The following is a 26,788-nucleotide window of genomic DNA, read 5'->3' as shown; positions in this document are numbered from 1 at the left end:
AACCATGTGGCAATAAGCTTACATATTTACTGCTCGGGATCAAAACCAGTGCATCCGGCATTTCATAATATAGAGACTACACCGGGTTGTTATTTTTATGACAATTTATGACTATTTGTATTGCAACAGTTATTTAATTATAGTTATTGAAACAAACCAATAAATAAAAGAGATTAAATACAGTACACTGCCATAATATAACGGAGTCAGCTGTACTGGAGACAGGCCTAAAATGCACTAAGGCGTCACCTCACTTGTGTATTTAAGTATTTCCAAAACAAATCATGCAAACCTCTGTTGCCAAGTAACGGAAAATGTCGCATATGAGACGGCAGCATGTCATGTTATGTTCATGTTCCTCTGGTAACATTTACTACACTGTTACTGTTGATCTGATGTAAAGATGAACCTGTTACAGCATGTGCAAGATAAGCATCAGATGCTCTGTGAGCAGTGGTCGGAGCTTCCGAGACTGAGACTGTGTAACGTGTATCTTTCATTTAAAAAAAAACAAAAGAGGTAAAGCCTACTTAAAAGCTAAAATTAGAAAATATGAGCACACACTAAAAAGATGTAGTCAACGTCACACACAATCATAGCATTCATCTAATCAGTGACTCATAAGAAATGACATAAAATCTTAGATCTTTGGAAACTCCAAAGGTTTCTGACAGTGACCTCTACAGTTTGTTGAGACGTGAGAAAACCATCTTCTACCTTTGTGATGCTGGGTTGTGTACCTGTACATAGAGCAGGTTGAGTTGAACTGGGTCTCTGGAGTCTACATTCTGGTCAGAGTAGAAGAACTTCCTCCTGAGGAGCAGCATCTCTGTCTCCTCCACTCCCTGCTCACGCAGCGTTCGCCCGTGGTCCAGCCAGTTCACTGCACACACGAAGCAAGAGATTTCAAATAAAAAATTTCGGCAGCCTATTCTAATGTGCTCACTCATAAATCCATGTTTAACCGGAGTTATTTTCAAACAATAAAAACTGTTAGATTTTGGATTTTAGTGCGGTGACGATCTGACGTACACTCGTCGTCAGTGTGGAGCTTCTGCTTGAGTTTCTCCATCTTTTTGTCATCCCTAAGGAGGGTTTTGTCTCTCTTCAGTGTCCCTGTGATCTCCTCCTTCTTCTCCTCACCAATATCACGCACCAGGGAGTATTCATCATGATTTGTAATGCCTGAGGAGAAAAAAAAAGTTCAAAATAATCAACAAATTGCAGCGTGACAAAACCTGCAATTTAGATTCAATCTTAAAATTGAACCTAAATACAAATAACAGATTCCACATTTAAACATGGCTTGTATTGGACCAACGAGGCCTGACTTTTTTTTTTTTTAATGAACGTCACTCAGCACACCTATTCTGGCACAGATGGTCATGAGCAAGTCAGTGACGATTTTGGAGTCATCCACCATGACTGTTTTCACTGTCCCATCCAACATGCGGATCTTGAGTGGCCTCTGTTTCTTCTTGTATTCGAGTGTGTCCTGCAGAAACAAGTAACAACGTCAGACAAGAGCTGAGCATGGAGAAGATAACAGTAACTATTGATAAACTCATTTGAAGTCACTGCTCATGTCATAGCGCGTACAGAAGGGTCTCGGTTCCAGGCCGAAGAATCCACAGAATTACAGATGAAGGACGTCTTGAAACATTTAATTGCAATGAGCACCTACTACTTTTTAATTAGACATAACTTTAATTTTTTAAGTTTAATAACGATGCAACCACATTTAAAGCAGTTTATGGCCAGAATTGTTTCATATCAGCAGGTTATTTTTAAATGCTAAAAAGGAACAAGGGCTAATCTTTTCTGAGAAGATGTATAATAGCATTTTCTATTAAAGTTTAGAAAAGATAGGCTTCTTAGAAAGGTCTCCTGGAGGCTTGAATCATTAGTATTGAGTAGAATGTTTGGAAGTGATAGCTCAGTGGATAAGATGTTGACTACTGATCAGAAAGTTATGAGTTCAAATCCCAGCACTGCCAAGCTGCCACTGCTGGGTTTTTAAATTAAAAAAATGTAAATGGAGCAAACTATTCCAAGTTAGCTAACCTAATTTCACTAAAATCACAGATGATGTTTAACTAGTTCTGGAAGCCAAAAATTTTATCATGATTAAAAAAAAAGTAAACTGTGTAGCCATAAGAGTAAGAAATACTTTTACATGTGCATCGTGTTAAGACATGAAAGTCTGTAGGTTTCATGCACTTGCTGATTTGCAAAATGTTTCACTTTTATCTAAACGCTTGCTGACCCTCTTTCACTGCAGCTCTGAGAGCCAACTGTGATAATTAACTCCATCCATCACCGGAGTGACAACATACAATACGACAGACGAGCTGCTTCATAAAATGCGGAAGATATGGAATAATAGGCAGGCCTACTGGTATTATATGCACAAACGAGCATGCACACACACACACACACACACACACACACACACACACACTGGTGTAATCATAATCCCCCTCCTCAGCAGTGTACTTTCTCTACATGGGGAAACATGTGGTAGCAAGTAGACATTCCTGCCTCAGAATGACTGACTCACCCCATTTCTCAACATGTAGTAGTCGAGGGCTTTTCCTGCTTCCAGCCAAATGCCTTTCTTTGGGTCCTCATCCGACAGGAACAGGCCATAGTCGTTGGCTGGAGAAGGAGAGAACAGTCACATAGCTTATTCTACTGCTGTGTTTAGTGTACTGAGGACATGACAGCTTTGGGCAATAAAAAGACAGTCCACTTGTGTCGGTGCAGTTTTAATTTAGTTTTATTTTATTTTATTATATTTATAGAGACTCCATTAGAGATGTCCACAATACTGTAGCTTTGAGGTGTTAAATGAGTGGTAAAATAGGCATTAGTCATTTCCTTTTAATGTGCACAGACATCATAAACCACCAGAAATGACTTGAGGTAATATTATGCTTTATAAATGCTAAAATGTTGCCCCTGCCTCAGTGTAGAAAGGTTCTTCTCCCTGTTTGGTATCAGAAGTCAGAATTTTACCCCTCAGGGTCCTATACAGCGTCTCGCTACAGTCTGCTACTCGAGATGCTGAACATTCCATATTAGTTGTTGACGTTGGCCAAAAACAGGCACTCAAATGTGGAAAATTACTCACAGGTTTGGACAAGAACCGCATCCAGAGGGAAGTTATTATGTAAGACTGGAAGAACTAGACACACCCTGATCAGAGAGCAAAAAGCAGCTTTGTTAGAAACTCTGAAGTTGCATTTTACATTCAGGGATATTTTTAGGTTTTAGCCGAGTGTTTATTCATTTTTTCTTATGGGAGGGGTTTTAGTGGAGGCAGAAGGGTGGAATCAGGACATGTTCCTCAAGAGTAACTGACGTCATAAGAGCGCTGACCGGAAGCCTTGTATTGAATACAGGATCTGGTAGGTTTGTGTTGCATTGAATTCTGCACTTGCGTATGAAGGAAAATAAAAGAGGGGAACTTAAATAGGCTGTCACACTTCCACCAATAATTGAAATGCAGAACGGAATAACATGACTGATCAGATTAGATTAGAAGATCCATCAAAACGATATCTTTACACAATCAATGGAATGGAAAGATAATGTATTGTGTTTTTCAGCACGAGGATAAAGGCCTTGCTATGAAAAAGTCATTCATACTCAAAAACTGTAGAATATCACTAGAAAATATGGTGTTTATTACAGGCATCCTTAAATTCAGGACTATATCTGACACAAGACAAGCTCACAGTTGAACAATATACACATTTCTGGATATTTCAGTCATGTTGCTGTTTTGCTATACAGCAGGGTGTGTGTTAGAAGACACTCACGCTGGCCAAGCTGCGCTTCAGGAACTCTCTCCCGAATGATGCGACAAGCGTCGTACACCAATGTGGAGGGCTCAAACTGCATCGTTTTAACCACATTTCCCACTCCGATCTTTAGTGATAGCGCCACCATGACTGCTCTTGTGTATCTGCGTCACTCTTCAACCTGCCAGAAAAAAAAAAAAGAAAAAGACACATACACGTTTATAAACATACATACAGCACTTTTGTACAAATATGCACTCACATTTCTATAACTTTTTTCGCTAAAGATTAGGCACTCTTGTGTTTTATATTATTAGGCACTCTTGTGTTTTATATATAGATCGCTATCAATATACTTTTTTCAATAACTTCTTCTATGGTGTGGAACTGACACATTGCTTCACTCTGAACTGTACGCACACACACACACAATTTTGTCCCTTTAGAGATTTAAAGAGGTGTCTGCTGTTATGACAACATTCAGTCATTATCTACCAAAAATATTGTAGATTTTTATGAATTTAAGAATGATTCAAACAATCACAGACATTGTTCTCTTAATCCCAGTAACCTTAATCATATTTGCCCCACCAAGAGGAAATGGCAAAAAGGTCTTGCCCCTAAATGATGTTTACTTCCCCTTTAGAACCAGTCTTTTAAAATAAGACTTGGCTTCCTTGTTTTGATTAGCAAAGGGAAGGACAGTATTTCACAATGCAGGACATTTAAAAGTTAAAACTGGACAGTAAAAAAAAAAAGACTTACTGATCAGACCAACAAACTAAGAAATGAAAAGAAACTCCTGATCATTCAGGAATGCAGACTTGTTCACAAAGCTCTTTCACAGATTTAGGACTCCTCCGCTTCTCTGAATGAGATCGCTAATCAGCATGCTGGGTCTTGAAGAGGTTTGCTGATGTGTCCATTTCTCATTGTACTTGGAGTCTTTTCTGATCCTATTTCAAGCATTAATCATTTTCGTGTGCGTGTAAGGAAGCGAAAGGAGTTGTGGATGAGGACTTGCAAAAAAGCTGAAATGTTTGAGAATGAAATACATTAACAATATGAAGCTGTGGGAAGTTCATTGCCTGCTCACAACAATATCAGGAATAAACGAACCAATTTAGTGGAATCCAGGTGACATACAAGTGACATGAACTGAAGCTATCCGGTGACAAATTTGTGCCCAGCGATGGTTATTTAGAAGCGCTTCAAATTGTGGCACAATCTTAACATCTTCCTCATGTCTGTCCTTCTTCAGGCTGCTGAATGAACATCCAAAATAGTCAGCGCACCTCGCCTCAGCCCGAAAAAAAAAGGAACGCCAAAGAATACGGTCAAAGAAGCAATGACAATGAAAACAAAAGCAGCGCCAAAACCAACATTGGAGCTGAAATCTCAACCACTTGTTGGATTTAAACGTCAACATGTTAGGTGGAGCGTACAGACGTGCAATTTGTATCTAACCAAAGTCTATGTAAAGCACAACAAGCGTGTGGCTTACAGTGAAACACGGTGCAACCAAATTTAGTCATACGTTATACAGACAACTGTAAGGAATTTTAGCTATGCTTTATGCTCTTTGCGATGTGGAAGCTCGGTTACAGACACTGCATCGCTTTTAACAACATCTACCAAAAGAGGAAGCGCTCAGATGGCGCTCTAATACAGAGGAACCATTTTGAGTCTGAAAGTGAGAAAAGTAAACCGCAGTTACAGTAAAAAAAAAAAAAAAAAAAAAAAAAAAACCTCTGCTGTTTAAGCCATGGTGCAATAAACTGCATGTCTGCATTTGAGTCGTTTCTTCACCCATGTATTCAAACAGCATTTAGGTATTCTTTGAAGACCAAGCTTAACCCGAATGCTTAACGCTCAATGAAATTCAAACACAATGAACAATTTCATGATTTGGCACAAATTCCAGCAAAAATGTCCTGAGAAGTGCTTCCCTGTCTGCTGCTATTGTTTCGTGGTGCACTTGAGAGCAGCAGCGTGCTGGGTTTTCTCAGTTAGTGATCTCTCTAAAGCGTTTCTCATGACTGTCAGAGCAGGTTCTATGCAGAGGGTCTGCTTGCATTCCGGCTGCCCGTCCCAGCAATAGCGACCCTAAATTTAGGGAATGGGATGAGAGGGTAGACTCTTCATAGCAGACTCATGACAGGATTTTCACAGCTGCAGCTTTAAGATGGCTAACAGGGGGAAGGGGATGTTTCACCCTCACCATGTCAAGTGCTTGCTAGTACAACCCTGATACTGACTGCACCACAAATCTCACAGTTTTATTTTTTCTTCTTAAATATAAAGGCTCACTTCCTGATTTAGAAATAAAATAGATTTCCAGAGTGCATGATCAACAATTTATAAGTTTAGTCTTACAAGAAGTAAAAATGGACAAAAAGCAAGTCACTTCCTCTTAAAGCACTAGGATTAGTTTCTAATTAGATTATGTTAATCCTGTGGACTTAAAACACAGATGTACTGACGCTTTGCTAGAATGCAGCACCTCGTGTCAGTCTAGGACTATCTTTTAATTACTGTTAGCGCCTGATTCCCAAAACGGCATCGGTACGTGTGTACATGTTAGGTTGAGGTCATTCGTATACACTTCTGTTTGAGTGGAGTAGCAGCTGCAAGCCCTGAAGGCCAATCTGGCGTGATCATTAGACCACCTTTGAACATTTCAGACAGTTCAGATGGTTTTGAGCCTCGTTATCCATTTTTCTCTCTTTTCCCATTCTACATTTCTTTGAAAGTGCAGTATGTAAACATGGACTATATGGATATACACTCAGCTTTAGTGTATATTTCGCAAACATACATTCGATTTGAGAAAATTGGGCACAAATTACTATAACCAGATAGAAGCACTGCAATCTAGGGATGTTCCATCTGCCTCAGTTTATTACTTGAATGTCCGAAAGTGTTAACGAACAAATACTGAAGTTAGCCACAGAGTTACAAAAGGCCGCAACCGCTCTGATATTTGTGACCAGGATTGAAAAATCTCTCTGTATTTAAAGCATTTTATGTGATCACATCGGCAGTGTAGGATTATAATATTAATAATAATAATAATGATAATTTGAAGGTCAGTCAGTGTTGCTTCTGGTGTAAAATGGGTATAATGTTAAACCTGAGGTACCTGATTCACGTCTGTTGTCATTTATTACTTATAATACAGATGTGCTGGAAATTCCTGGAAACTTCCTGCTTTCTCTGCACTCAAGAGATAAAAGCTAGATCCCAAATACAAGTGCGCTGCTCTCTGAATCAAAATACTGCCAAATGCTGCTAGTCTTATCCGTATTTTATTCGAGATTTCATTTGGATGCAGAGCAAAACAAACACCTGAATAGTGATGACTTTTTATGCAAAGAGAGATAACAGTGAATAAATAAGGAGAAAATACCAGCCCATAAAGCTCAAGTAATAATTTGAACCAAAGTAGTTAAACATACTGCTTTAATGTACCATATAAGATGACAATATTGAGAAAAGCTTCAAATCATATACATGGGCTTTCAGTCAACTTCAGGTATGACAGCACAAAAAAAATAAATAAATAAATACAAGTTATTCGGTCTGCAACTTTCAGTAATTGAAAGCAGTGATGTATTTGTCCTGTTAAGCACATGCTCACTACTTCATCTGTTCAGAGAGTCAGGAAACCTAGAGGCCTGTTGCAGCTCGTGCTTACAGGAACCCTGTAATCACACGCATGCATCAGCAGCACAAAGACATAAAAAACATCACAAGACAAGACAGAAAACAAACCAGTCCTAAGATATGAGAATGCAGACTACCATTTGTAAGGGTTATGAAGAGAGAGATTTACTGCCATGTTTAAATATATGTAGTAACTCTGGGTGTGGCTTTGTGATGGAGGATAAACGCTTCATTATTTGCTGACAAATTTCCTTTTCCAGATTTAACAATTATCTGAAGAAAATAAATATGCAAACTAATAATATGAAATAATATGTTGCTCCATTCGTTGCATCGTTATCTACAAAAACAAAGTAAAGAAACTAGACAGGACACGGCGTCTGTTTCTACAGAAGAGCAGTAAAGCAAATGAAAAAGATGAACACGGAGTCCTATGAACTGAGGTCTCGAAGGTGTGTGTGTGTGTGTGTGTGTGCGCGCGTGTGTGTGTGTGTGTTTTGAAACAGGCCATTAACGAGACTTTTAAAGCAGAGATTTCTATCTGCATGATTAACTGTGTGCAATGACAACAAAATCAGATTGTATAATGGCATTAAGTGTTATTACACAGTCATTAAATGAGAGGCTCAGCCCAACACTCTGTATACTAGCATTTTCATGCCGGGTTCAAGTCTTTCTGCTCTCTCTTTATACAATAAAGCACATTCTTCAGCTGTGATTCCTGAGAGAACCTTTCCACATGCCAAAAATGTAAGAAAGTTCAAGATACAACAGGATCGACTTTGACACCATTAGCTCTGCTATCTATCGAGAAATTGCTTGGGCGAGACCCGAGCTACCTCGCTTAAAAGACCTTTAAACATTTAAAAAAAACAACTGGTATCCATAGAAACACTGAAAAAAAAAGAATGTCAGGATATAAATATTGTGGCAGGAAAGTATCTGCGTTCAGGGTCAGTGAACCAGGTCTTGCATAAATCGACAAACTCAGAAAAATAATAAAACCAAAACAAAAAAAAATCTTTAAAATGTGTCATGATGATATATGATATGATATGATGACCAGATTCAAAATAACACACGTTTCCACTCAGCTAAGCAATAAGTTGTTAAATCTAGGAGTCCGAAACTATACCAAAGCTCGAAATTGCTAGTTCCACATTCACAATGATGAGCAGCAGAATCAGATGACTGCATTTGCTGACTGTGAGGAGAGAGAAACTGTCGCAAGTGTAGATAGACATTTGCTACCAAGTCGAATTACGACGACTTATACGAGTGCTGTTGAGTGCTCGATTCAGACTAGTCAGGAGGTGTTCATTTATTTTTAGACAGAAAGCTCCTGAAAGGTGACTGAATGATTGTTAAGTGATGAGAAACTAATCAGTTTTGTAGACGTTCCACAATGTTACATCTAGATAAATATAACTATAAAGTGAACAAGAGTGTCAGGTTCATCCTTCGTGAATAAAAATGTAATCGATTGCAATCTGATAAACACAGTAAGTCGTTCAGATATTAGAAAATAAAACACCTTCAGTGTGGTGACGACGTGTCAAGCCGACAATCCCACCACCCTGCTTTTTATATTCCTTATTAAACCACTCATTTTAAAGGGTGTGATGAAGTTTGACTCTATATGGTCTGAAGGACTATACACTCTACAGGCCTGAAGAGCTGTTTGAAGGTTTCTCAGAACATATTAGTGCTATTTCTGTGACTGAGTCGAACAGTAAAAATGAGCTGCTCATAATGGCATGTCATGACATGATGTAAGGTGTTTCAAATGTGGACTCGGACACAGGAGATGCCTCGGTGTGAAGTCCACTGGCTCAAAGTGCAAAAAAAAAACAACTCTGCATGGATACGAAAGGCAAAAACAGAGTGCAGACAGAAAAGAACTCGTTACTGGTCATCTTGAAGAAAAAAAAACACAAGGTTTAAAAGGCACGTTAATTGTGGTGTTGAGTAGCAGCCTAAGGGAACGTTTTTCAGACACAGCTGCTAGTCGCTAAACAGGCTTCTGACAGCAGCGATTTACACCTTCATAACAGGACCGACAGAACAATCTAAAGAAACCAGGCGCTGAGTAATCTTGAGAATCATCTTTTTAGTTCACTCCAGAAAGAGACACTTCTCAAAGTCAAATTTAGCTTCAAGTTAAGATCATTTAGACTAGTCTAGATTGATCTACGCTCAGACATGATTACTTTTAGCTACGTTAGGCTGAGAACACCGTCTCCAAACCTACTAAAAGTTCCACATGTACACAAATAACATCTCGCAAACGTCGTTAGTGTTGGATAAAACGGTCCCTTGTGGAGCCTCAATAAACAATTTTTGTCTTAACTATCAGAAAGAAGAAAAAACAACGACAACTCAAACATTCCTCACACCTTGAATGATATCAATTATTTATTTTATTTACAGTTTATCTATTACATTTTTAACTAATCCCTAATCAGTAAAGCACATTCTCAATATCTTTCATGGTTTATTATACGTATCGTAAACTAATCAGGCCAAAGATGACACAGGTAGAAGATCATTTTACCTGATGGAATCTTCTGGAAATGGGAGAAGGCCTCCCACAGGGATGTGGCAGTTTGGGGTCTTCTGCTGGTTCTGTGAAGGCAAAACATGAGCAGATTGTCATCTCTTACAGCGGTCATCCTCATCGCCTGGCTTTTTATTTTTTAATTCTTCACACGTCATTAATCTGTTTAAACTCGATTAAGCGCTAATGCACTGATGTGTGCATAAAAACCTCTGAAAGATGAAGCAAGCAAAATAAATAAATATATAAAGGCTCGTTTTGTTTCGCTGACAGAAAACAAATGGCTGGAGGTCAGTAACACAGACCTGGCACCTTTTTAGGGACCGACGACAGTTTTATCTTTTATCAGAATTATCTTACAGTCAAATATCTTACAAAAGGTCTTTCAGTAGATTATTACAGTCTTGCATTTTATAAATATTGCAAGAACAGACCGTGATCAACTGTACATGAATTACGTTCAAGCTGACACAAATACAGTCAGAAAGCTTGACTGAAAAGGTTTGGGTGAGTACAAAAGTCTCACGCTGGGGTGGGATCATGTGGAAAGCAACACAAAAATCTCGGTCATGTGATTGTGAGCAACAAACAAAGTTCGATAAGTTCGACAAGATGAATGTGCGGCCGTCCCGATCGGAACCATCTAAATTCAGCTCGGAACAACATTAATTGCGCTTTTGCAGCTGAGTCTATTGCGGAATTGATTGTGTGTGATTATGATTATGGTGACCTGTCAGAAGCAGCGTGACGATGCAGTGCTCGTAGCTCTAGGAGGTAAAAGAACGCTTTATGCCGCACCCACTTCAGATTTATACCTCAATACAAATAGAGATATGGATATTTTGGACCAGTAAACAGATACCAGTAAAGAATATTTGGACCAGTATATAAACAGACATGAAATATTTGCCTGTTTGTTTATAAAGTGCACTAGAGATTAGACACTGAACTGTCTGCCTTCACTGACATGTACGTGAACTGACATGTTCCTCTGCATCTTACACCTTTGTAAAAGAGAAGGAGTGACATAAGAGGGTTATGTAAGAGCTCTGTCCCCTCAAATGTGTGCAAACGACACACATTTCTGGCAGGCTACCTTTAAAATAAGTTCTGCTTTGTCCGCCCTTCCTCCTTCGGCTTACATGATCCCTGCTCATGAAGCTGCCAAATCTCGAACCCTGCTGTTAGCTAACAGAACTCCTTCTCAGTCCACCGCTGATAGCACAAGAATTTTTATTGGTGATCTCATTTCCAAAAGCTTGTGAGCTTAAATAGATTTTTTTTTTGCTATTTTAGTTGAGGAGAAGTTGACTTGAGGTGTCAAGAGTCGAGGCGAGTCATGCTGTGTGGAATGTTGCACAGCAGAAGCAACTCCTGCTCTGCCTCGGCGTAGTGTGATGTCATTTCCTGTTTGAAAAGCACTTCAATGCCATAAAAGGGAATTTTAGCTATCTGCAGGCAGAGAGGGAGCACGCGCCACTAACACACACACGCACACGCATGCACACACACACACACACACACACACACACAAGTTTTCCCACAGCTGGGAGTACGGCATCCTGTGCAATTACGAGCTGGAGCTGAGGAAGAGAGCTTTGTTTAGCTGATAGAAAAGGAGGGAGAACAAATTTAAAACAAACCTCCGTATGTGAACAAGAAGGCAGCACTTTGTACAATGCCACAATCTCATCAACATAGGGCGTGTAAAATACATCCTAAACACTACTGACTGAAACAACTGGATGTAATCTGATTAGTTTTAAACCGAGGTCCTTGTCTGTACTCACTCAGGCCCATGTTTTGGTGTAAATATACCTTGTATTGGACGATCGATCCACACTCATTACTCGGGAACAGTGTTTAATATTCTGTCCCTGAAGCTTCTTTGACTGTAGTTATATTACCTTCCGTAAGATGTTAATCATTTGCAGCACTGGACGTGCGCTATGCAACAATCTCCCACTATGCCACTTTATGACTGCGCACATTTTTTGTCTCTGTGTAAGAGTTTACAAACGTACCATCGTTATTTAATTGTATTAAGATGCTCAAGCACACTTTCAGGCAATAAGTACATTACTGCAACTAATGATTATTTTCATTATTGGTTACAAAAAATACTTGACAGCTTAATCAGTTTGTGGAATTGAAAATAAAATAATGTATTTAAACCTGTTGCATGGCAGCATATTAACCACCAGTACTATAAAAGTGTTTCTTAACAAGGCTTCGCTAACTACGATGACACATTCAGCAGATAACATTCTCACGATGTGACAAGTCGTCTAAAACGGACACTCGAACTACTCTCATCTGTGATCATAAAAAAATTGTGTGTGAAATCTCTATATCAAGCCATGATCTGTTCAAACACCAAACAGATAAAATCAGAATGTGTGTGTGTGTGTGTGTGTGTGGGTTGATGAGCACTGTATGAAGTGCTAGTTCGGACCTTGACTAAAGTCACCGATTATCGTTTTTGCACTGGCAATAATGCATGACCATGTTAACCGAACCGAGTTAAGCAGACATGCGCTCCTTCGGCCACCTGAAATCGTACGCTGCATTTGACGTACCTCAGAAGTGGGAAATCACAACTTAATTTCCTTATTTAATTTCCTTATTTTTGACTTCTGTGTGTTTGAGCTACAAAGTGGGAAACAGTGGAGGAATTGGAAGTAATCTGTAGTCAGTGTTATAGATCTAACAAGCAAGTACACGAGTCCGCCGACTGATCTACAGAAATTCCTGCGTACGTGTACAAGTTCATGCTGTAGCTGTAATGTTGATATGTTGATTTGATGTCACTTTCTAAACCATCCATTCTGCTCTGAAAGCTATTCAGAGATGGGAAATTTCTGGCCTTTAAAAGGATCCGGCATTACGGGTGACACCAGGCTGCCAGCAAACATCACCACACACACAAACGCTAATTCACACACAATCTCCCATACAGCATAAAATTAAAACACATCATATCAGCTCTAGGACTGTAAAAAAAGTCGCAGGCACAATCACGGGTGATCGAGGCCTTGTTTATGTTTTAATTTTGGAGAGCTGGAATCACAGAGGGCCTGAGAATAGAGCAGAGAAACATGATAGCAAACTCACTAGATCAGTAAGGGATCCTCCTTGGCGCCGGGGTGTGTGAAGTGTGTGTGTGTGTGTGTGTGTGTGTGTGTGTGTGTGTGTTGGGGAGAGGAGCCAGGAATGGGATCTACACTGCAGGAAAGCTTCTAATTAAATAAAGGATATTCACCAGAAGCTGTTAACACATCAGACTTACTTTAGATTTCTTTTATTACTCTGTGCTTTTGTTAGCCAGAACGTCTGCATGTGCACGATGAGTCTACGTTACGCGGCCCATTACTGCATTCAAGCACCGAATTAAATATTCACGAGCACAATCTCTTTTTTAGACTGAAAAATGCAGAAGAAGAAGCAGAAGAAAACAGAAGTTAAACATGCCCTAATTCCCCTGATTGTTCTTGCACACTATCAGCATTTCTCCGCGGATAGGAAAAAAAGTGAGGCCGTGTGCACGGATGCTCAGAGAGACGGCGTCGGTAGCAGGGTAACGTATGTAGAACGGTAGCGGATTAAACACGCTGTGGGGTTTTAGTTCTGTCACGGACCTTGTGCAGAGAAACGAAGGTGGCTGTAGTATTCTGAAGAAATGTAGAAAGGGGAAATTTGGGTGCAGTCACAGCTGGACACAAAGGCATAAGAACCACAGGACTAATAAACTTCAAAAAATTGGGTAAAAAAATATATAAATGGTAATGTACAGTAATACACATCAGTCTGCAGTGAGGTAAAAGTCTGATAACACACCATGACACAATAACAGCCTTAATGCACATCGGGAGCTGCATGTCCTCTGGTCATCCAAATAGCTGAGCAGAAACAGTTACAGATAGACATGAGTAAGATTTCAGCATCTCAGTCACCAAACTTACTATACTATACTTTACTAAATCTACTAACATTAACTACGTTCCATAGTCCGGTGCCTTGGCATGCAGGATCTGTGGTTAAATAACTTGACTGATACAGTAGCATTCAAGACACACCCCTATATAATGTAATACACCCCTGTATAATGTAATACACCCCTATATAATGTAATACACCCCTGTATAGTGTAATACACCCCTATATAATGTAATACACCCCTATATAATGTAATACACCCCTGTATAGTGTAATACACCCCTATATAATGTAATACACCACTGTATAATGTAATACACCCCTGTATAATGTAATACACCCCTATATAATGTAATACACCCCTATATAATGTAATACACCCCTATATAATGTAATACACCCCTATATAATGTAATACACCCCTATATAATGTAATACATCCCTGTATAGTGTAATACACCCCTATATAATGTAATACACCCCTATATAATGTAATACACCCCTATATAATGTAATACACCCCTATATAATGTAATACATCCCTGTATAGTGTAATACACCCCTATATAATGTAATACACCCCTATATAATGTAATACACCCCTATATAATGTAATACACCCCTGTATAATGTAATACACCCCTGTATAATGTAATACACCCCTGTATAATGTAATACACCCCTATATAATGTAATACATCCCTGTATAGTGTAATACACCCCTATATAATGTAATACACCCCTGTATAATGTAATACACCCCTATATAATGTAATACACCCCTATATAATGTAATACACCCCTATATAATGTAATACACCACTGTATAATGTAATACACCCCTGTATAATGTAATACACCCCTGTATAATGTAATACACCCCTATATAATGTAATACACCCCTATATAATGTAATACACCCCTATATAATGTAATACACCCCTATATAATGTAATACACCCCTATATAATGTAATACACCCCTATATAATGTAATACACCCCTATGTAATGTAATACACCCCTATGTAATGTAATACACCCCTGTATAATGTAATACACCCCTATATAATGTAATACACCCCTGTATAGTGTAATACACCCCTGTATAGTGTAATACACCCCGTATAGTGTAATACACCCCTATATAATGTAATACACCCCTGTATAATGTAATACACCCCTGTATAGTGTAATACACCCCGTATAGTGTAATACACCCCGTATAGTGTAATACACCCCATATAGTGTAATACACCCCTGTATAGTGTAATACACCCCTGAATAATGTAATACACCCCTGTATAGTGTAATACACCCCTGAATAATGTAATACACCCCTGAATAATGTAATACACCCCTGTATAGTGTAATACACTCCTGTATAGTGTAATACACCCCTATATAATGTAATACACCCCTGTATAATGTAATACACCCCTGTATAATGTAATACACCCCTGTATAATGTAATACACCCCTGTATAATGTAATACACCCCTGTATAGTGTAATACACCCCTGTATAGTGTAATACACCCCTGTATAGTGTAATACACCACTGTATAGTGTAATACACCACTGTATAATGTAAACAAACAACACCAAATAGCTAACACGCATACACACACACATGCACGCATACACACGCACGCATACACGCACGCATACACACACGCACGCATACACACACGCATACACACACGGATATGCATACACACACGCACCCCTCACAGTGTGCAGAACAGATTTATTACTCAGGATCTACTGGCATATTGATATCCAAAACACCAAATAACACCAAGTGTGAGTCCCTGAGCGCTTAACATAACCTTATGCTAAGTCATAAATTCTTGTCAATCAACCAGAGAGCATTAAACTGAAGTTACTACATCATGGAAATCTAAATCTCCAAAAACTCAGAAAACTCCAGGAACTATGATTGGTTTCCCGCATGTTATCTTGCTAACTAACTAGCTGCTAAATGCAGCACAGTTTTACAGGAAGTACAGACTTTCAGTACACAAGGGGGTTCAACTTCAGGTTAGGAGATTGACACACACACACATACACACACACATCTGCCTGACTTTAAACTGTCTAGCTCTGCCCTGAAACACAGTCGTGTATAGGGTCTTACATCACGGCTTTCCACTAATGTCTCACCCTTAATATGAAAGATTCATACTTCATGCTAATGATGTAATAATGGCAATTTAATACAACACTATTCTGCTTCTTCCTCATAAAAGCCGTGAGAGTTTAGGGACAAACTAAAGGCTCTCTGCACGCATATGTGAAACAGTATTTCAGATAACGTGGTGTATATATAGCAGTTCGATAGGACTCTTAAAAAGCACAGCGACCAGACATCATAAGGTGGCCTGAGAAATAACAAGACAAAGTCTGACAAAGTCTGAATGATTGTGTTAATCAATCATCAGAACTTACACAAGCCGACGCGTCGATGCTGATTTGTTTTGTGCGGCGCCTTCCATAATACACATTGCTGAAGAATCGTAGGGAGAGTCACTCACTTTACATGATTCAACATGGAAAATGAATCACAGGCAAGATGTTTTATATGGATCAGAAGTGTCACATTTGTCCCCCCACCTTTTGTGGAAATGTCTGAGTAATGCCACTCCCTAAGACATAATAATCATGCAAAACATTCCTAAGTGATCCATTTTAAAAATTCCACTCAAGTCTGAGAAAGACTGCTGGTCCAGACTCAGCCTTTGGCTTTACGCTCAATCGGAAACCGAGGCGAGCAGCTCTTTTTTTAGCCGAGCGTCAGCGGGCGCAGATCTAGAAGCTCTCAGAGGGCACGTAAAATTGACCAAGTGTCACTATGTGAAACAAAATGAACACTTAAAACCCAGGCATTCTCAGGTACAGCGTTTTATGGTCAAGTGGAGGTTGTAAAGCAGTGAATTCTAAATAGACTGCATACATAGTGAGTCATACAACATCTACGATACGCAGTACGGACGCTCACAGCTTAATAATTAATCCGTACGCACGCAGTATAACTCTTTATTGTGTGGCATTTTGGTAAGAGATTCTTTTAATATCTTCACGAATAGAGCTTATCGTTTAGAAAAAAGTTGCTTTTTGTGTGAAGGTACTGCTGGTGTGAGAGAGAACTTTATAACAAAAAGATTTGGTGCTTGATCAAAACACAAGCTAATGAACTTTACCGCTCTATCGTTCACTTTATAATTCATTTGCTCATTAAGCACTTGATCCTGCTCGGGGTTTTGAAACAGCATCATTTTCTTAAAGATTGTTCCCTTGCAATTTCTGCCCACTTGCAAGTTCTTTAATAGTTTACAATAAATCATAGTTAAATAACCTTGCACTATACTCGACTAATCCCATAACACAAACATCGGTAGGTTTCGTCCGTTACATCTTCACTATATCTGTTTACATCTTCATTTATCTATTCACGCTTACTTTTTGTATCGTATGTTTACATTGTGTGTGTGTGTGTGTGTGTGTGTGTGTGTGTGAGAAAGTGCACACCATTTTAATGACGTTGTGCAGCTGAGACAACGATAAAGTTTTCTATTCTGTTCTTGAAATCCATCCTGTACAATATAATCAGTGTTGCAATGCTGAAGTTTATTCTGATAGCTCTGCTGCTGATTCACTTCCCCAGTCGTGTGTTTGAACGATGGCGGTTTCACGACGTGACGCGTTTGTCCGTCATGCCGACCTTTATCGGTATCTGCAAGCTGACTCTTTTGACCCGCTGTTGCATATCTGTCTTCTCCAGAACAAAGTTAAGGCACAAGATTACTTTACGGACAACGATGTGGCTTATCGTTATAAAGCACGTTGTCTGGCTTGCCGGCGATCAAAACCCCTAAACTGAAATCGTGAAGTGAATCAGCATGTATTTACACGATAAACACCTCTGGAGCCCTCGTCCTGCTTTGGCACGTGTTGTAACAAATCGGCAGATTTAAATACGGAACCTTTTACATATATACATTTGCAGCAATGCCATCTTTCGTGTATATGTACTTGCAAGAAGCTAAATATCATAAATAAAAGACAATACCATTTCTCCTACTCCTACTAGAGATCGTTTCACAGTGCTCATTACGGCAGGAAATGGCTACAGATAACCTCAGGCCTGCGGTTTTGGACAGGTTTTTTTTTTTGCAAGGACCAACAACATGGCCAACAAACTGTGAATTCCAGCACAGCAATGTGAAGTCCAACAGAAAGCTGCGCCGTGTCTCCTGTTGGCAGGAGTCGCAACACGCTGATGACTTAAACATGGGGGAATATAAGCGGCGGCTCTGAAACATCTGCTGAAGTGTAATCTGCTGAGCAAATCCCTGCCGCTCTAATCTTACAGCATGCGAGACAAAAAAGCACTCTCACGGTGTAGAATAAACAAGCATGGAGGCATTTCAGGGTCATGGCAAAAGTGGGCCAGCCTTCAAAGACAACGAACTTGAAAAGCTAGATTGGCACAGGAGAAAGATTATGTAAAGGAGTCGTCGAAAGTTAAAGTGCTTTATTGTGGTGTACTGATCTAAAAGGCAATGACTGATATTAATCAGCGCAGCAACGCCGATCCACGATTATCAATTCTAACGAATTATACGTTATAGTTATAGATCATCTGTGAAAGGACAAAACAGATTACTGCTGAGTAAATAACTGTAGCAAGGAGATTCGTGCAGAACGTCAAATCTTTTGAAGTTATTAGTTAATATTAAATAAATTGGTTTAATATTCAGTCTAATATTTACAAACAGTGCTAATCACCGAGCAGGCAAGTGCTGTTCAGAGAATCAGAGAATCCCTGACGATGCAGTACGGTTCGAATAGAAATACTGAACCCCTGAAATACTAATGCAGCGTTTCACACATTTTATTCATAAAATTGCAGAAAGCGCAGCTTTGATAGTGGTGAAGCAGAAACTTTCTGAAACTAATCAAGGCGGCTCTTTTCTGGCAGCTTTATGGTTTAATTCCACGCTACATTCCACTGAAATTCCACAGCGATTCTCGGCGGACTCCAGGCGAGATACGAGGGAGGGAGAAAGGCAGGGAGGGACGACACAAGCACTGGAGGAGAAGGTGGGGGTTCTGCCTGTTGCAGGTCCAGCACTTGTTTTGTTGCCTCCCCACTGTCTTAAGGAATGTGAGCAGAAGTGGATTTGGGAACGTTTTTGACAAGCAGTAACTTTATCTGAGTGATTTGTCTAAGCTTGGAGTGAGTAGCTGTAGCCAACGCACGGTGCTTTCCAGAGCTAACACTTTGAAAAGGCTAACTTGGGACTCGGTCAGGAGTTAAAGCCTCCTAAACAGAACCCTGTGCATAGGGCAGAGCGTACACAGTGCTGTCACATCTTGAGGTACAGTATATAAAGGTCGCTCTTTAGAATGGGAGGAGACGCAGGCCATTCAGTCGAGCTGTAACATTAGCACAGTTTGAACAGCCGCTGCTTTTTCTTTGTTCTGACTACGGGCGGGTAATAAATCATCAAGCTAATTACACTCTGAAATGTCATTCTTTGCTGTTTGGTGTCTTTTGAAAACTTCTGTGTCTGACTAATTCATGACACTTTTGTAGGGCCGCCCGATACAACTCGTATACATCACTCAAAGCATTCTCTCTAAACGAACTGCGTTTAACTTTTGTGTTACTTACGGGTTTATTTACTTGTTTACTTACTTTTGCAAGTCACTTATTGTTAGAGCAGAGCGCCGCTGAACCTGACTGGTCAGTAAGTGGCTTACAAACTTGTACAGAGGTTTACAATCCAAGTATGAATCATATTTTATTCCTTCTATTAAACAAATGGTTAACTGGTCAAATGTTTGTGGTGGAGGGAGTCTAAATACCATTAGATATAAGATCGAAAGCATAAATAATAATAAAAATAATACTTTTTTTGGAAAACCAAAAAAAAAAAAAAAAATCCATACCATAAAAGATCATACATTTTTATATACGTTGAACTGTGGTACTTAAAACAAGCTCAATATGTAAAAAAAAACAAAAAACAACAATAAACCCCCCAGCAGCTACACGACAACGGAAAAGACTTTAAATCGGCTGAGTTCAACCAGGTAGTCAGAGAGACTGCTTTCTAAAACTAAGACAAAACACACTCTGATAAGAAATAACCATCAGATAACAGGCAACGTCTGAAGTGGAGAAACTGTGAACGCTTGTTCATTCATTCATTCATTCATTCATTCATTCATTTTCTACCGCTTATCCGAACTACCTCGGGTCACGGGGAGCCTGTGCCTATCTCAGGTGTCATTGGGCATCAAGGCAGGATACACCCTGGACGGAGTGCCAACCCATCGCAGGGCACACACACACACTCTCATTCACTCACACACACACTACGGACAATTTTCCAGAGATGCCAATCAACCTACCATGCATGTCTTTGGACCGGGGGAGGAAACCGGAGTACCCGGAGGAAACCCCCGAGGCACGGGGAGAACATGCAAACTCCACACACACAAGGTGGAGGCGGGAATCGAACCCCCAACCCTGGAGGCGTGAGGCGAACGTGCTAACCATGAACGCTTGCACCCCCGTGAACGCTTGTGAAAATGTTTAATTAAATTTAAATGTTTAATCTCCACCTTTCAGTATGAACAATTTCAGCTGAGTAAAAGAAGAAAGAAGAAACAGGACACAACACTATCGCTTGTAAAGGAAGGAACAGCAATTTGTACTCAGTCCAGGATTACACAAAACCAGAACCAAAAAAAACACCTGGATTGCAATTAAAGAGTACAACATATTAAGCAGGTTAGACACACACACAGAAACAGACACAGAGACACACACATTGACAGACACACAGAGACACACACACAGAGACAGACACACAGAGACACAGACACACACACACAGAGACAGACACACAGAGACACACACACAGACACACAGACACACAAAGACACAGACACACACAGAGACACACGGAGACACAAAAAGACACAGAGACACACACAGAGACACAGTCACAGAGACACACAGTCACAGAGACACACACAGACAGACACAGAGACACACACAGACAGACACAGAGACACAGTCACAGAGACACACAGTCACAGAGACACACACAGAGACACACACAGACACAGAGACACACACAGACAGACAGAGACACACACAGAGAGACACACAGAGAGACACACAGAGAGACACACAGACACATACAGACGGACACAGACGGACACAGACAGACACACAGACAGACACAGACGGACACACAGACAGACACACACAGACAGACACACACAGACAGACACACACAGACAGACACACACAGACAGACACACACAGACAGACACACACAGACAGACACACACAGACAGACACACACAGACAGACACACACAGACAGACTCACACAGACAGACTCACACAGACAGACTCACACAGACAGACTCACACAGACAGACTCACACAGACAGACTCACAGACAGACTCACAGACAGACTCACAGACAGACTCACAGACAGACTCACAGACAGACTCACAGACAGACACACAGACACACACAGACAGACACACAGACACACACAGACAGACACACAGACACACACAGACAGACACACAGACACACACAGACAGACACAGAGACACACACAGACAGAAACACAGACACACACAGACGGAAACACAGACACACACAGACAGACACAGAGACACACACAGACAGACACAGAGACACACACAGACAGACACAGAGACACACACAGACAGACACAGAGACACACACAGACGGAAACACAGACACACACAGACAGACACAGAGACAAACAGACAGACACAGAGACACACACAGACAGACACACACAGACAGACACAGAGACACACACAGACAGACACACACAGACAGACACACAGACACACACAGACAGACACACACACTTTATTGTGCTCTATTCAGGATATTCTAATCACTCTAAAAACAGTTAGAACAGCAGAAAGTGATCAGAGGTTGCAGATGAGCCTTCTGGGAAACATGACCAGTAACACAGACCTTACATTCCTCCAGTCATGTTCCCACAGGGGACAGGAAGTCCATCTGCGCATTTTTACATCCGAAGACCCGTCCATACAACGTGAACGTTTTTCCCCGAACAAAACTGCAGTCCATCTGCTTCGAATACTAAACGTTAGCCCAAAATCAGGCTTCCAAGCCTCATCAGCTATAAGACTTGCTTCGAAACAAGTGTTGATGCAAGAATGGGAAGAAAGGGAGTATATTTGTATATTTGAGTTCAGAGCACAGTTCCTAACTTGGATCAACACTATACAATAAGCAGAACATCGATATTTATAGTACTTCATTTAACAGCGCTTGGAAGCTCAACGAGACTGTAGGAGCTTTCATAATCAACAGCATTGACTCCTTTTGGTTAAATATACACAAAATAAGATATAAATACACAATCTAAAATGATAAAAAAAAAAAAGGTCAGACAAATTTAATTTATTCCATACAATACCATAACTATATGGTGCTACACGGGCAATTTACGGCATATGGGACGCAAATATGGCTGTTACATATAGTACATACGTCATTTCTAAAGCTATAAAGAATGTTTTATTGGTTCCAGAACAAAATAGCACGTTTTTCATACGTATGAGGTACAGAGAGGTGTTTTCATTCACGCATACGAGCCTCGAGTGATTTAGAGGCCGCCAGCAGCAGACTGCCTTGGTTAGGACTCTCTCCAACTTCAGTTCTGACCCAGGCTTCCAGCTATCTCAAATATCTGACTCTAACCACACGCTCTCGGTCAGACACTGCAGATGACTCAGTTCGTGTATACCTCAGTTTGTCACGTAACGTAAACCTCTGCTAAAAGCGGCTAGGGGTGGGGTAGACGTCTGTCAAAGCTTCCCAGCAGGACGCGGCCACCGACCAATAGCGATATAGGGACAGTGGGGTTTAGTTATGAATCCGTATATAAATTTATTCCCAAATCATTCACAGGAGCATTGGTAAAAGGATCCAAGAGCTCACGCATTTGTTTAATATAACTGATCTGCCAGCACAAATTCGGTGAAACACGGTTGTTTCATATTGATAAAATTTTTCACAAATTGAGACAAATCCATACATTAAGACAAATAAGAGTAGGCATTCGTTTAGGACGAAAGAAATGCTTGTCATCCGTGCCTGTATCGTCCGGTATCGACAATCGTCATTCGGTCATCTTCAGCTCACTGAGCTTTGCCTTATAAACATATGCAATTAGAAAAAAGACTAGGGTACTGCAACGTCTTGCAAATCTGCTTGGAATTCTTAGTTTGGTTTGGTCTAGGAAATATTTTATAGCCTACAGAAACTTTAGAGAATGATAAATGAGGTCCAGTGTGTCTCCTGGGGCAGAGATTTCATCGATGTGCTCGAGTACTGAATCCAATTTAACATCAATGTCACACACAGGATAAAAGAAATCTGGCAGAATAACCACATACTGTGCGCAACACTCGTCTGTTAACGATTCCCGTTTCCCCCCTAGTCTCATGGCACATTTCCTCCTGAGTCATGATGACCTAGACATTTGGTAATCATATGTTTAAACCGAGGACTGACTAATGCCTGTTTCCTTACAACTCCAATCTCTTAACAAACACCATTCTGACACTCCTAGTTCTGTCACTGTACATGGAGTACGAGCAGGAAGCGTTGGCGCACAAAACGTTTCGAATGACAGCGGAAGAATTTTAATAAGTTCTTCGATAAGCTCCACAGATCACCCATCGAATAAGCCATCTTCACTCCAGCGGGTGTAACGGCTTTAATAAAAACGTGTCCTGTTTGAGGCTGAGGGAATCCAACTTGCTTCAAGACTGATGGATTTCTCTCGCCTTTGGAATAACAGTACATGTTGCATTGACCAAATATGGCTGGCTCCAAACACTGGTAGAAGACAGACTCCTGCACCTCGTAACAAACCTCGAATCCAAATCTCCTAAACGGGAGAGACTGTGGAGTCACTGCACACGCCAAACATAAATTCAGCTCCAGTCATCAGCTTTCTTGAGACTCACCACGGATTTTCTGCCATACTAGGGCTCTGAAAATGAGAAACCTGGTCCGATTTGGTGTAACAGCCACGAAAGTCTCTACGTATTATGAGCTTATCTGGTTGATATGTGCTAAGACACGGTGGTACACTTCCTAAAAAAACGTGTCTCAAATCATACCCAATGCAATGTCCATTCCAACACGACAGCACCATAAAGATTACACAAAGACATATAGGGTTTTTTCTTTTTTTTGTATGCAAGTTGTATTTCTTGGCACATCGACAGCCTCCATATTCATGTGTTGCTGCTTTCAGTTTTATGGCCTTTAGAGGGATGTCCACAACGACTGTGCCACGTCCTGAGAGTTCTCTAAAAACAGGATTTCCAAGTAAAAGCAAAATAGTGCTGAACAAGCAAACACACTGGGTTCCATTTAAAAAGCATGCCATATATATATATATTCTTTTAAATGAAATAAGAACAAATACGCCGTAAAAACCTTTAGTTACTTCATCTTATAATCACCGAGAGTTTAGCGAGCTGTGTCTATAAAGTCCAGCGATAAAGTATAAGGTCCGTCATTACCCGACGACACCACAAACGTTCTGTTAATGTAAATATTAAATTAAAAGCATGCTTTTAAATGAACTTTCAGTGCCGCCGTTTCTGTTACAAAATCCAAATAGTTAAGACCATCTGGAAATATGTTATCAGTCTTAATTATGGGGGAGAAAATAACCAAGGCCATAAAATATAAATAAATAAAAACATTATGATTAATCAGAAGCAGAGCTAGAAAGCCTTTGACAGCCCACAAGGCATCTGCGTGACAGACGAGGGCTTGCGTTTATGCCCATGTGCACACGTTTAGTTCGACCTCGCCGTCTGATCTTGCGGCGATCTGGAACGATGGGCAGCAGGTCACCTGGTGAAGGCCATGCATGAAGAGCATGTCCTCCTCTGGTGCTGCTCTTGTCTCAGCAGGATTCTTCTCCAAAGCCCCTATGGAGGAGACAAAGGAAGCCTTCATTCCGCACGAGCCCACCACAATACCACACAGTGTGCCATCAATGGCAACCTTGTTGCACGCAGCTCCAAGAGAGGGGGAAAGCTTGCTGCTGGCCGGATCAGCCTGTAACAGCAGGGTTCCCGTCGTTTTAAACGCACTGCCAAAAGACTGTGCGTGTGTGATAATTCATGTGGGAATGCAGGCGGAAATCAGGCTCCCTATCAGTGCTGTGCTGCATGTCATATCACTACACATCTAGAGGACAATACCAGGAACGTGACATGCCGACTTCCTGGAAGGCTTTTCCGTACAACTCTTCTGTGTGTCGTATTGTTTATTAGAAAGGAACTCGCTCTTCGCATCAAAAGTCAATAAGAAACGACGGATGAAGCCTCTTTCTGTGTAAGTGTGACCAGTGGCACAGGAACAAAGAAGCTCAACATTACGCACACTGATGGAACAAAAGAAGCGTTTACCAAGTCACAGTACATCATTCTGTTCGATACTCTCGCAAATCCACTTTAAATCCCCTGCAGCTTTATTGATTGGTCTGCAGTATCGAGCGCAGCACTGAGTGCTCTTTATTTAGGAGAAATGATCGATGTATTTAAACAGATTTTGTACAAAAGAGTACAGTCATCGAGAGCAACAGGATCTTAAATCTCGCATGTTCAATTAACATCAACTTTTAATAGATTATTATTCACATAGATTTATCCTAAATTAATTTGGTAGTCTTCCAGTCAAGTAAAAACTCGTGTGCTGCCAGGTCCCATTTATCAGATTTATTATTTTACAGAAACCTAATCAAGCAGGCAAAAAAAAAATTTGGCATCTAAATGTAGTGTATGTAATATCTTTAACTATTGACTCACATTATTATAGAGTAAGGGAAATGAACTATAAATAGAATTATCTACTTATAATAAAGTTTTGAACGTAGCGCATCGTGTCTGGATCGGCGAGTTGTCGGCTTTGAGCCGACTCTTGGTACATAAAATAGTTTAGAAGAATCTGGCTGGAATTTTTATTTACTTATAGCAGGAAAAGATAGATGGCAAATTTCTACTTGACCTCCTTTTGCTTCATTTAGTCAGCGTTTCTAAACTTTAAACATCTGTATACCATTTTTACTTTTGTTAATAAACAGCGGCCCTCAATAGTCGTACAGGTTAAAAGTCGTTCGTAACGTATGCTGATATATAATGTTTAATAGCTCCTTGTTTATTAGCAACACCGACACAAATTCATCTGTGAGTCGACACCCGATGCAGATGTTCAGCTCACGTGCGCTCGGTGATGACAGAACTGAACAATCTTTCCACACAAAGTTTGCGACAATCCACCAAGGCGGTGTGAAGGCTCCAGACCACAACATGCTCACTGCTGAATGTGGGTCATAAAGCACACAACGAATCACTGGGTGCTACAACACACTGACATCATACACTGCTTCTGACACAGACGATACTGATATTCAGCATTTCTGACTTAGCAACAATCTCGAATCTTAGACAGTTGCAGAAAAACGTCTTCAGCAGACGTTATGTGTGCTGCCAGACCGTGTAAAAGCAGTGGGTGAATTATTCCCTATTGGTATCTGAACGTGTCGGGTGGATTATTCAAATGTATTTTTTTTTTAATTGCAATATTTGGACCAAAAGGTTGCATTGCTTCCACTGGCATTTCCATCAGGTTACTTAATTATTTCTGCAAGGAGCAAAAAAACGTGAATTACGTGCTTAGATATTTTTAAAGTGA

General features: G+C 40.3%; 1 protein-coding gene across 2 annotated transcripts in view; it reads right to left on the bottom strand.

The window, feature by feature from the left end:
- The window catches only part of tln1 (talin 1), a 63,837-nt gene that overhangs the window by 34,907 nt on the left and 2,142 nt on the right, over positions 1 to 26,788 (bottom strand). For both annotated transcript variants that reach the window (XM_060895967.1, XM_060895968.1), the window contains exons 2-7: positions 10,027 to 10,097; positions 3,825 to 3,987; positions 2,561 to 2,658; positions 1,366 to 1,495; positions 1,033 to 1,185; positions 741 to 883 (exon numbers count right to left, since the gene is read on the bottom strand). In XM_060895967.1, coding sequence (XP_060751950.1) covers positions 741 to 883; positions 1,033 to 1,185; positions 1,366 to 1,495; positions 2,561 to 2,658; positions 3,825 to 3,954 — 654 coding nt within the window. In that variant the 5' untranslated portion in view covers positions 3,955 to 3,987; positions 10,027 to 10,097. The remainder of the gene's footprint in view (positions 1 to 740; positions 884 to 1,032; positions 1,186 to 1,365; positions 1,496 to 2,560; positions 2,659 to 3,824; positions 3,988 to 10,026; positions 10,098 to 26,788) is intronic.

Source organism: Tachysurus vachellii, chromosome 20 (genome assembly GCF_030014155.1).
Source record: "Tachysurus vachellii isolate PV-2020 chromosome 20, HZAU_Pvac_v1, whole genome shotgun sequence".
Taxonomy (NCBI): Eukaryota; Metazoa; Chordata; class Actinopteri; order Siluriformes; family Bagridae; genus Tachysurus; species Tachysurus vachellii.
Note: the sequence above shows the minus strand (reverse complement) of the source record. Positions and strands in the feature narration are given on the sequence as shown.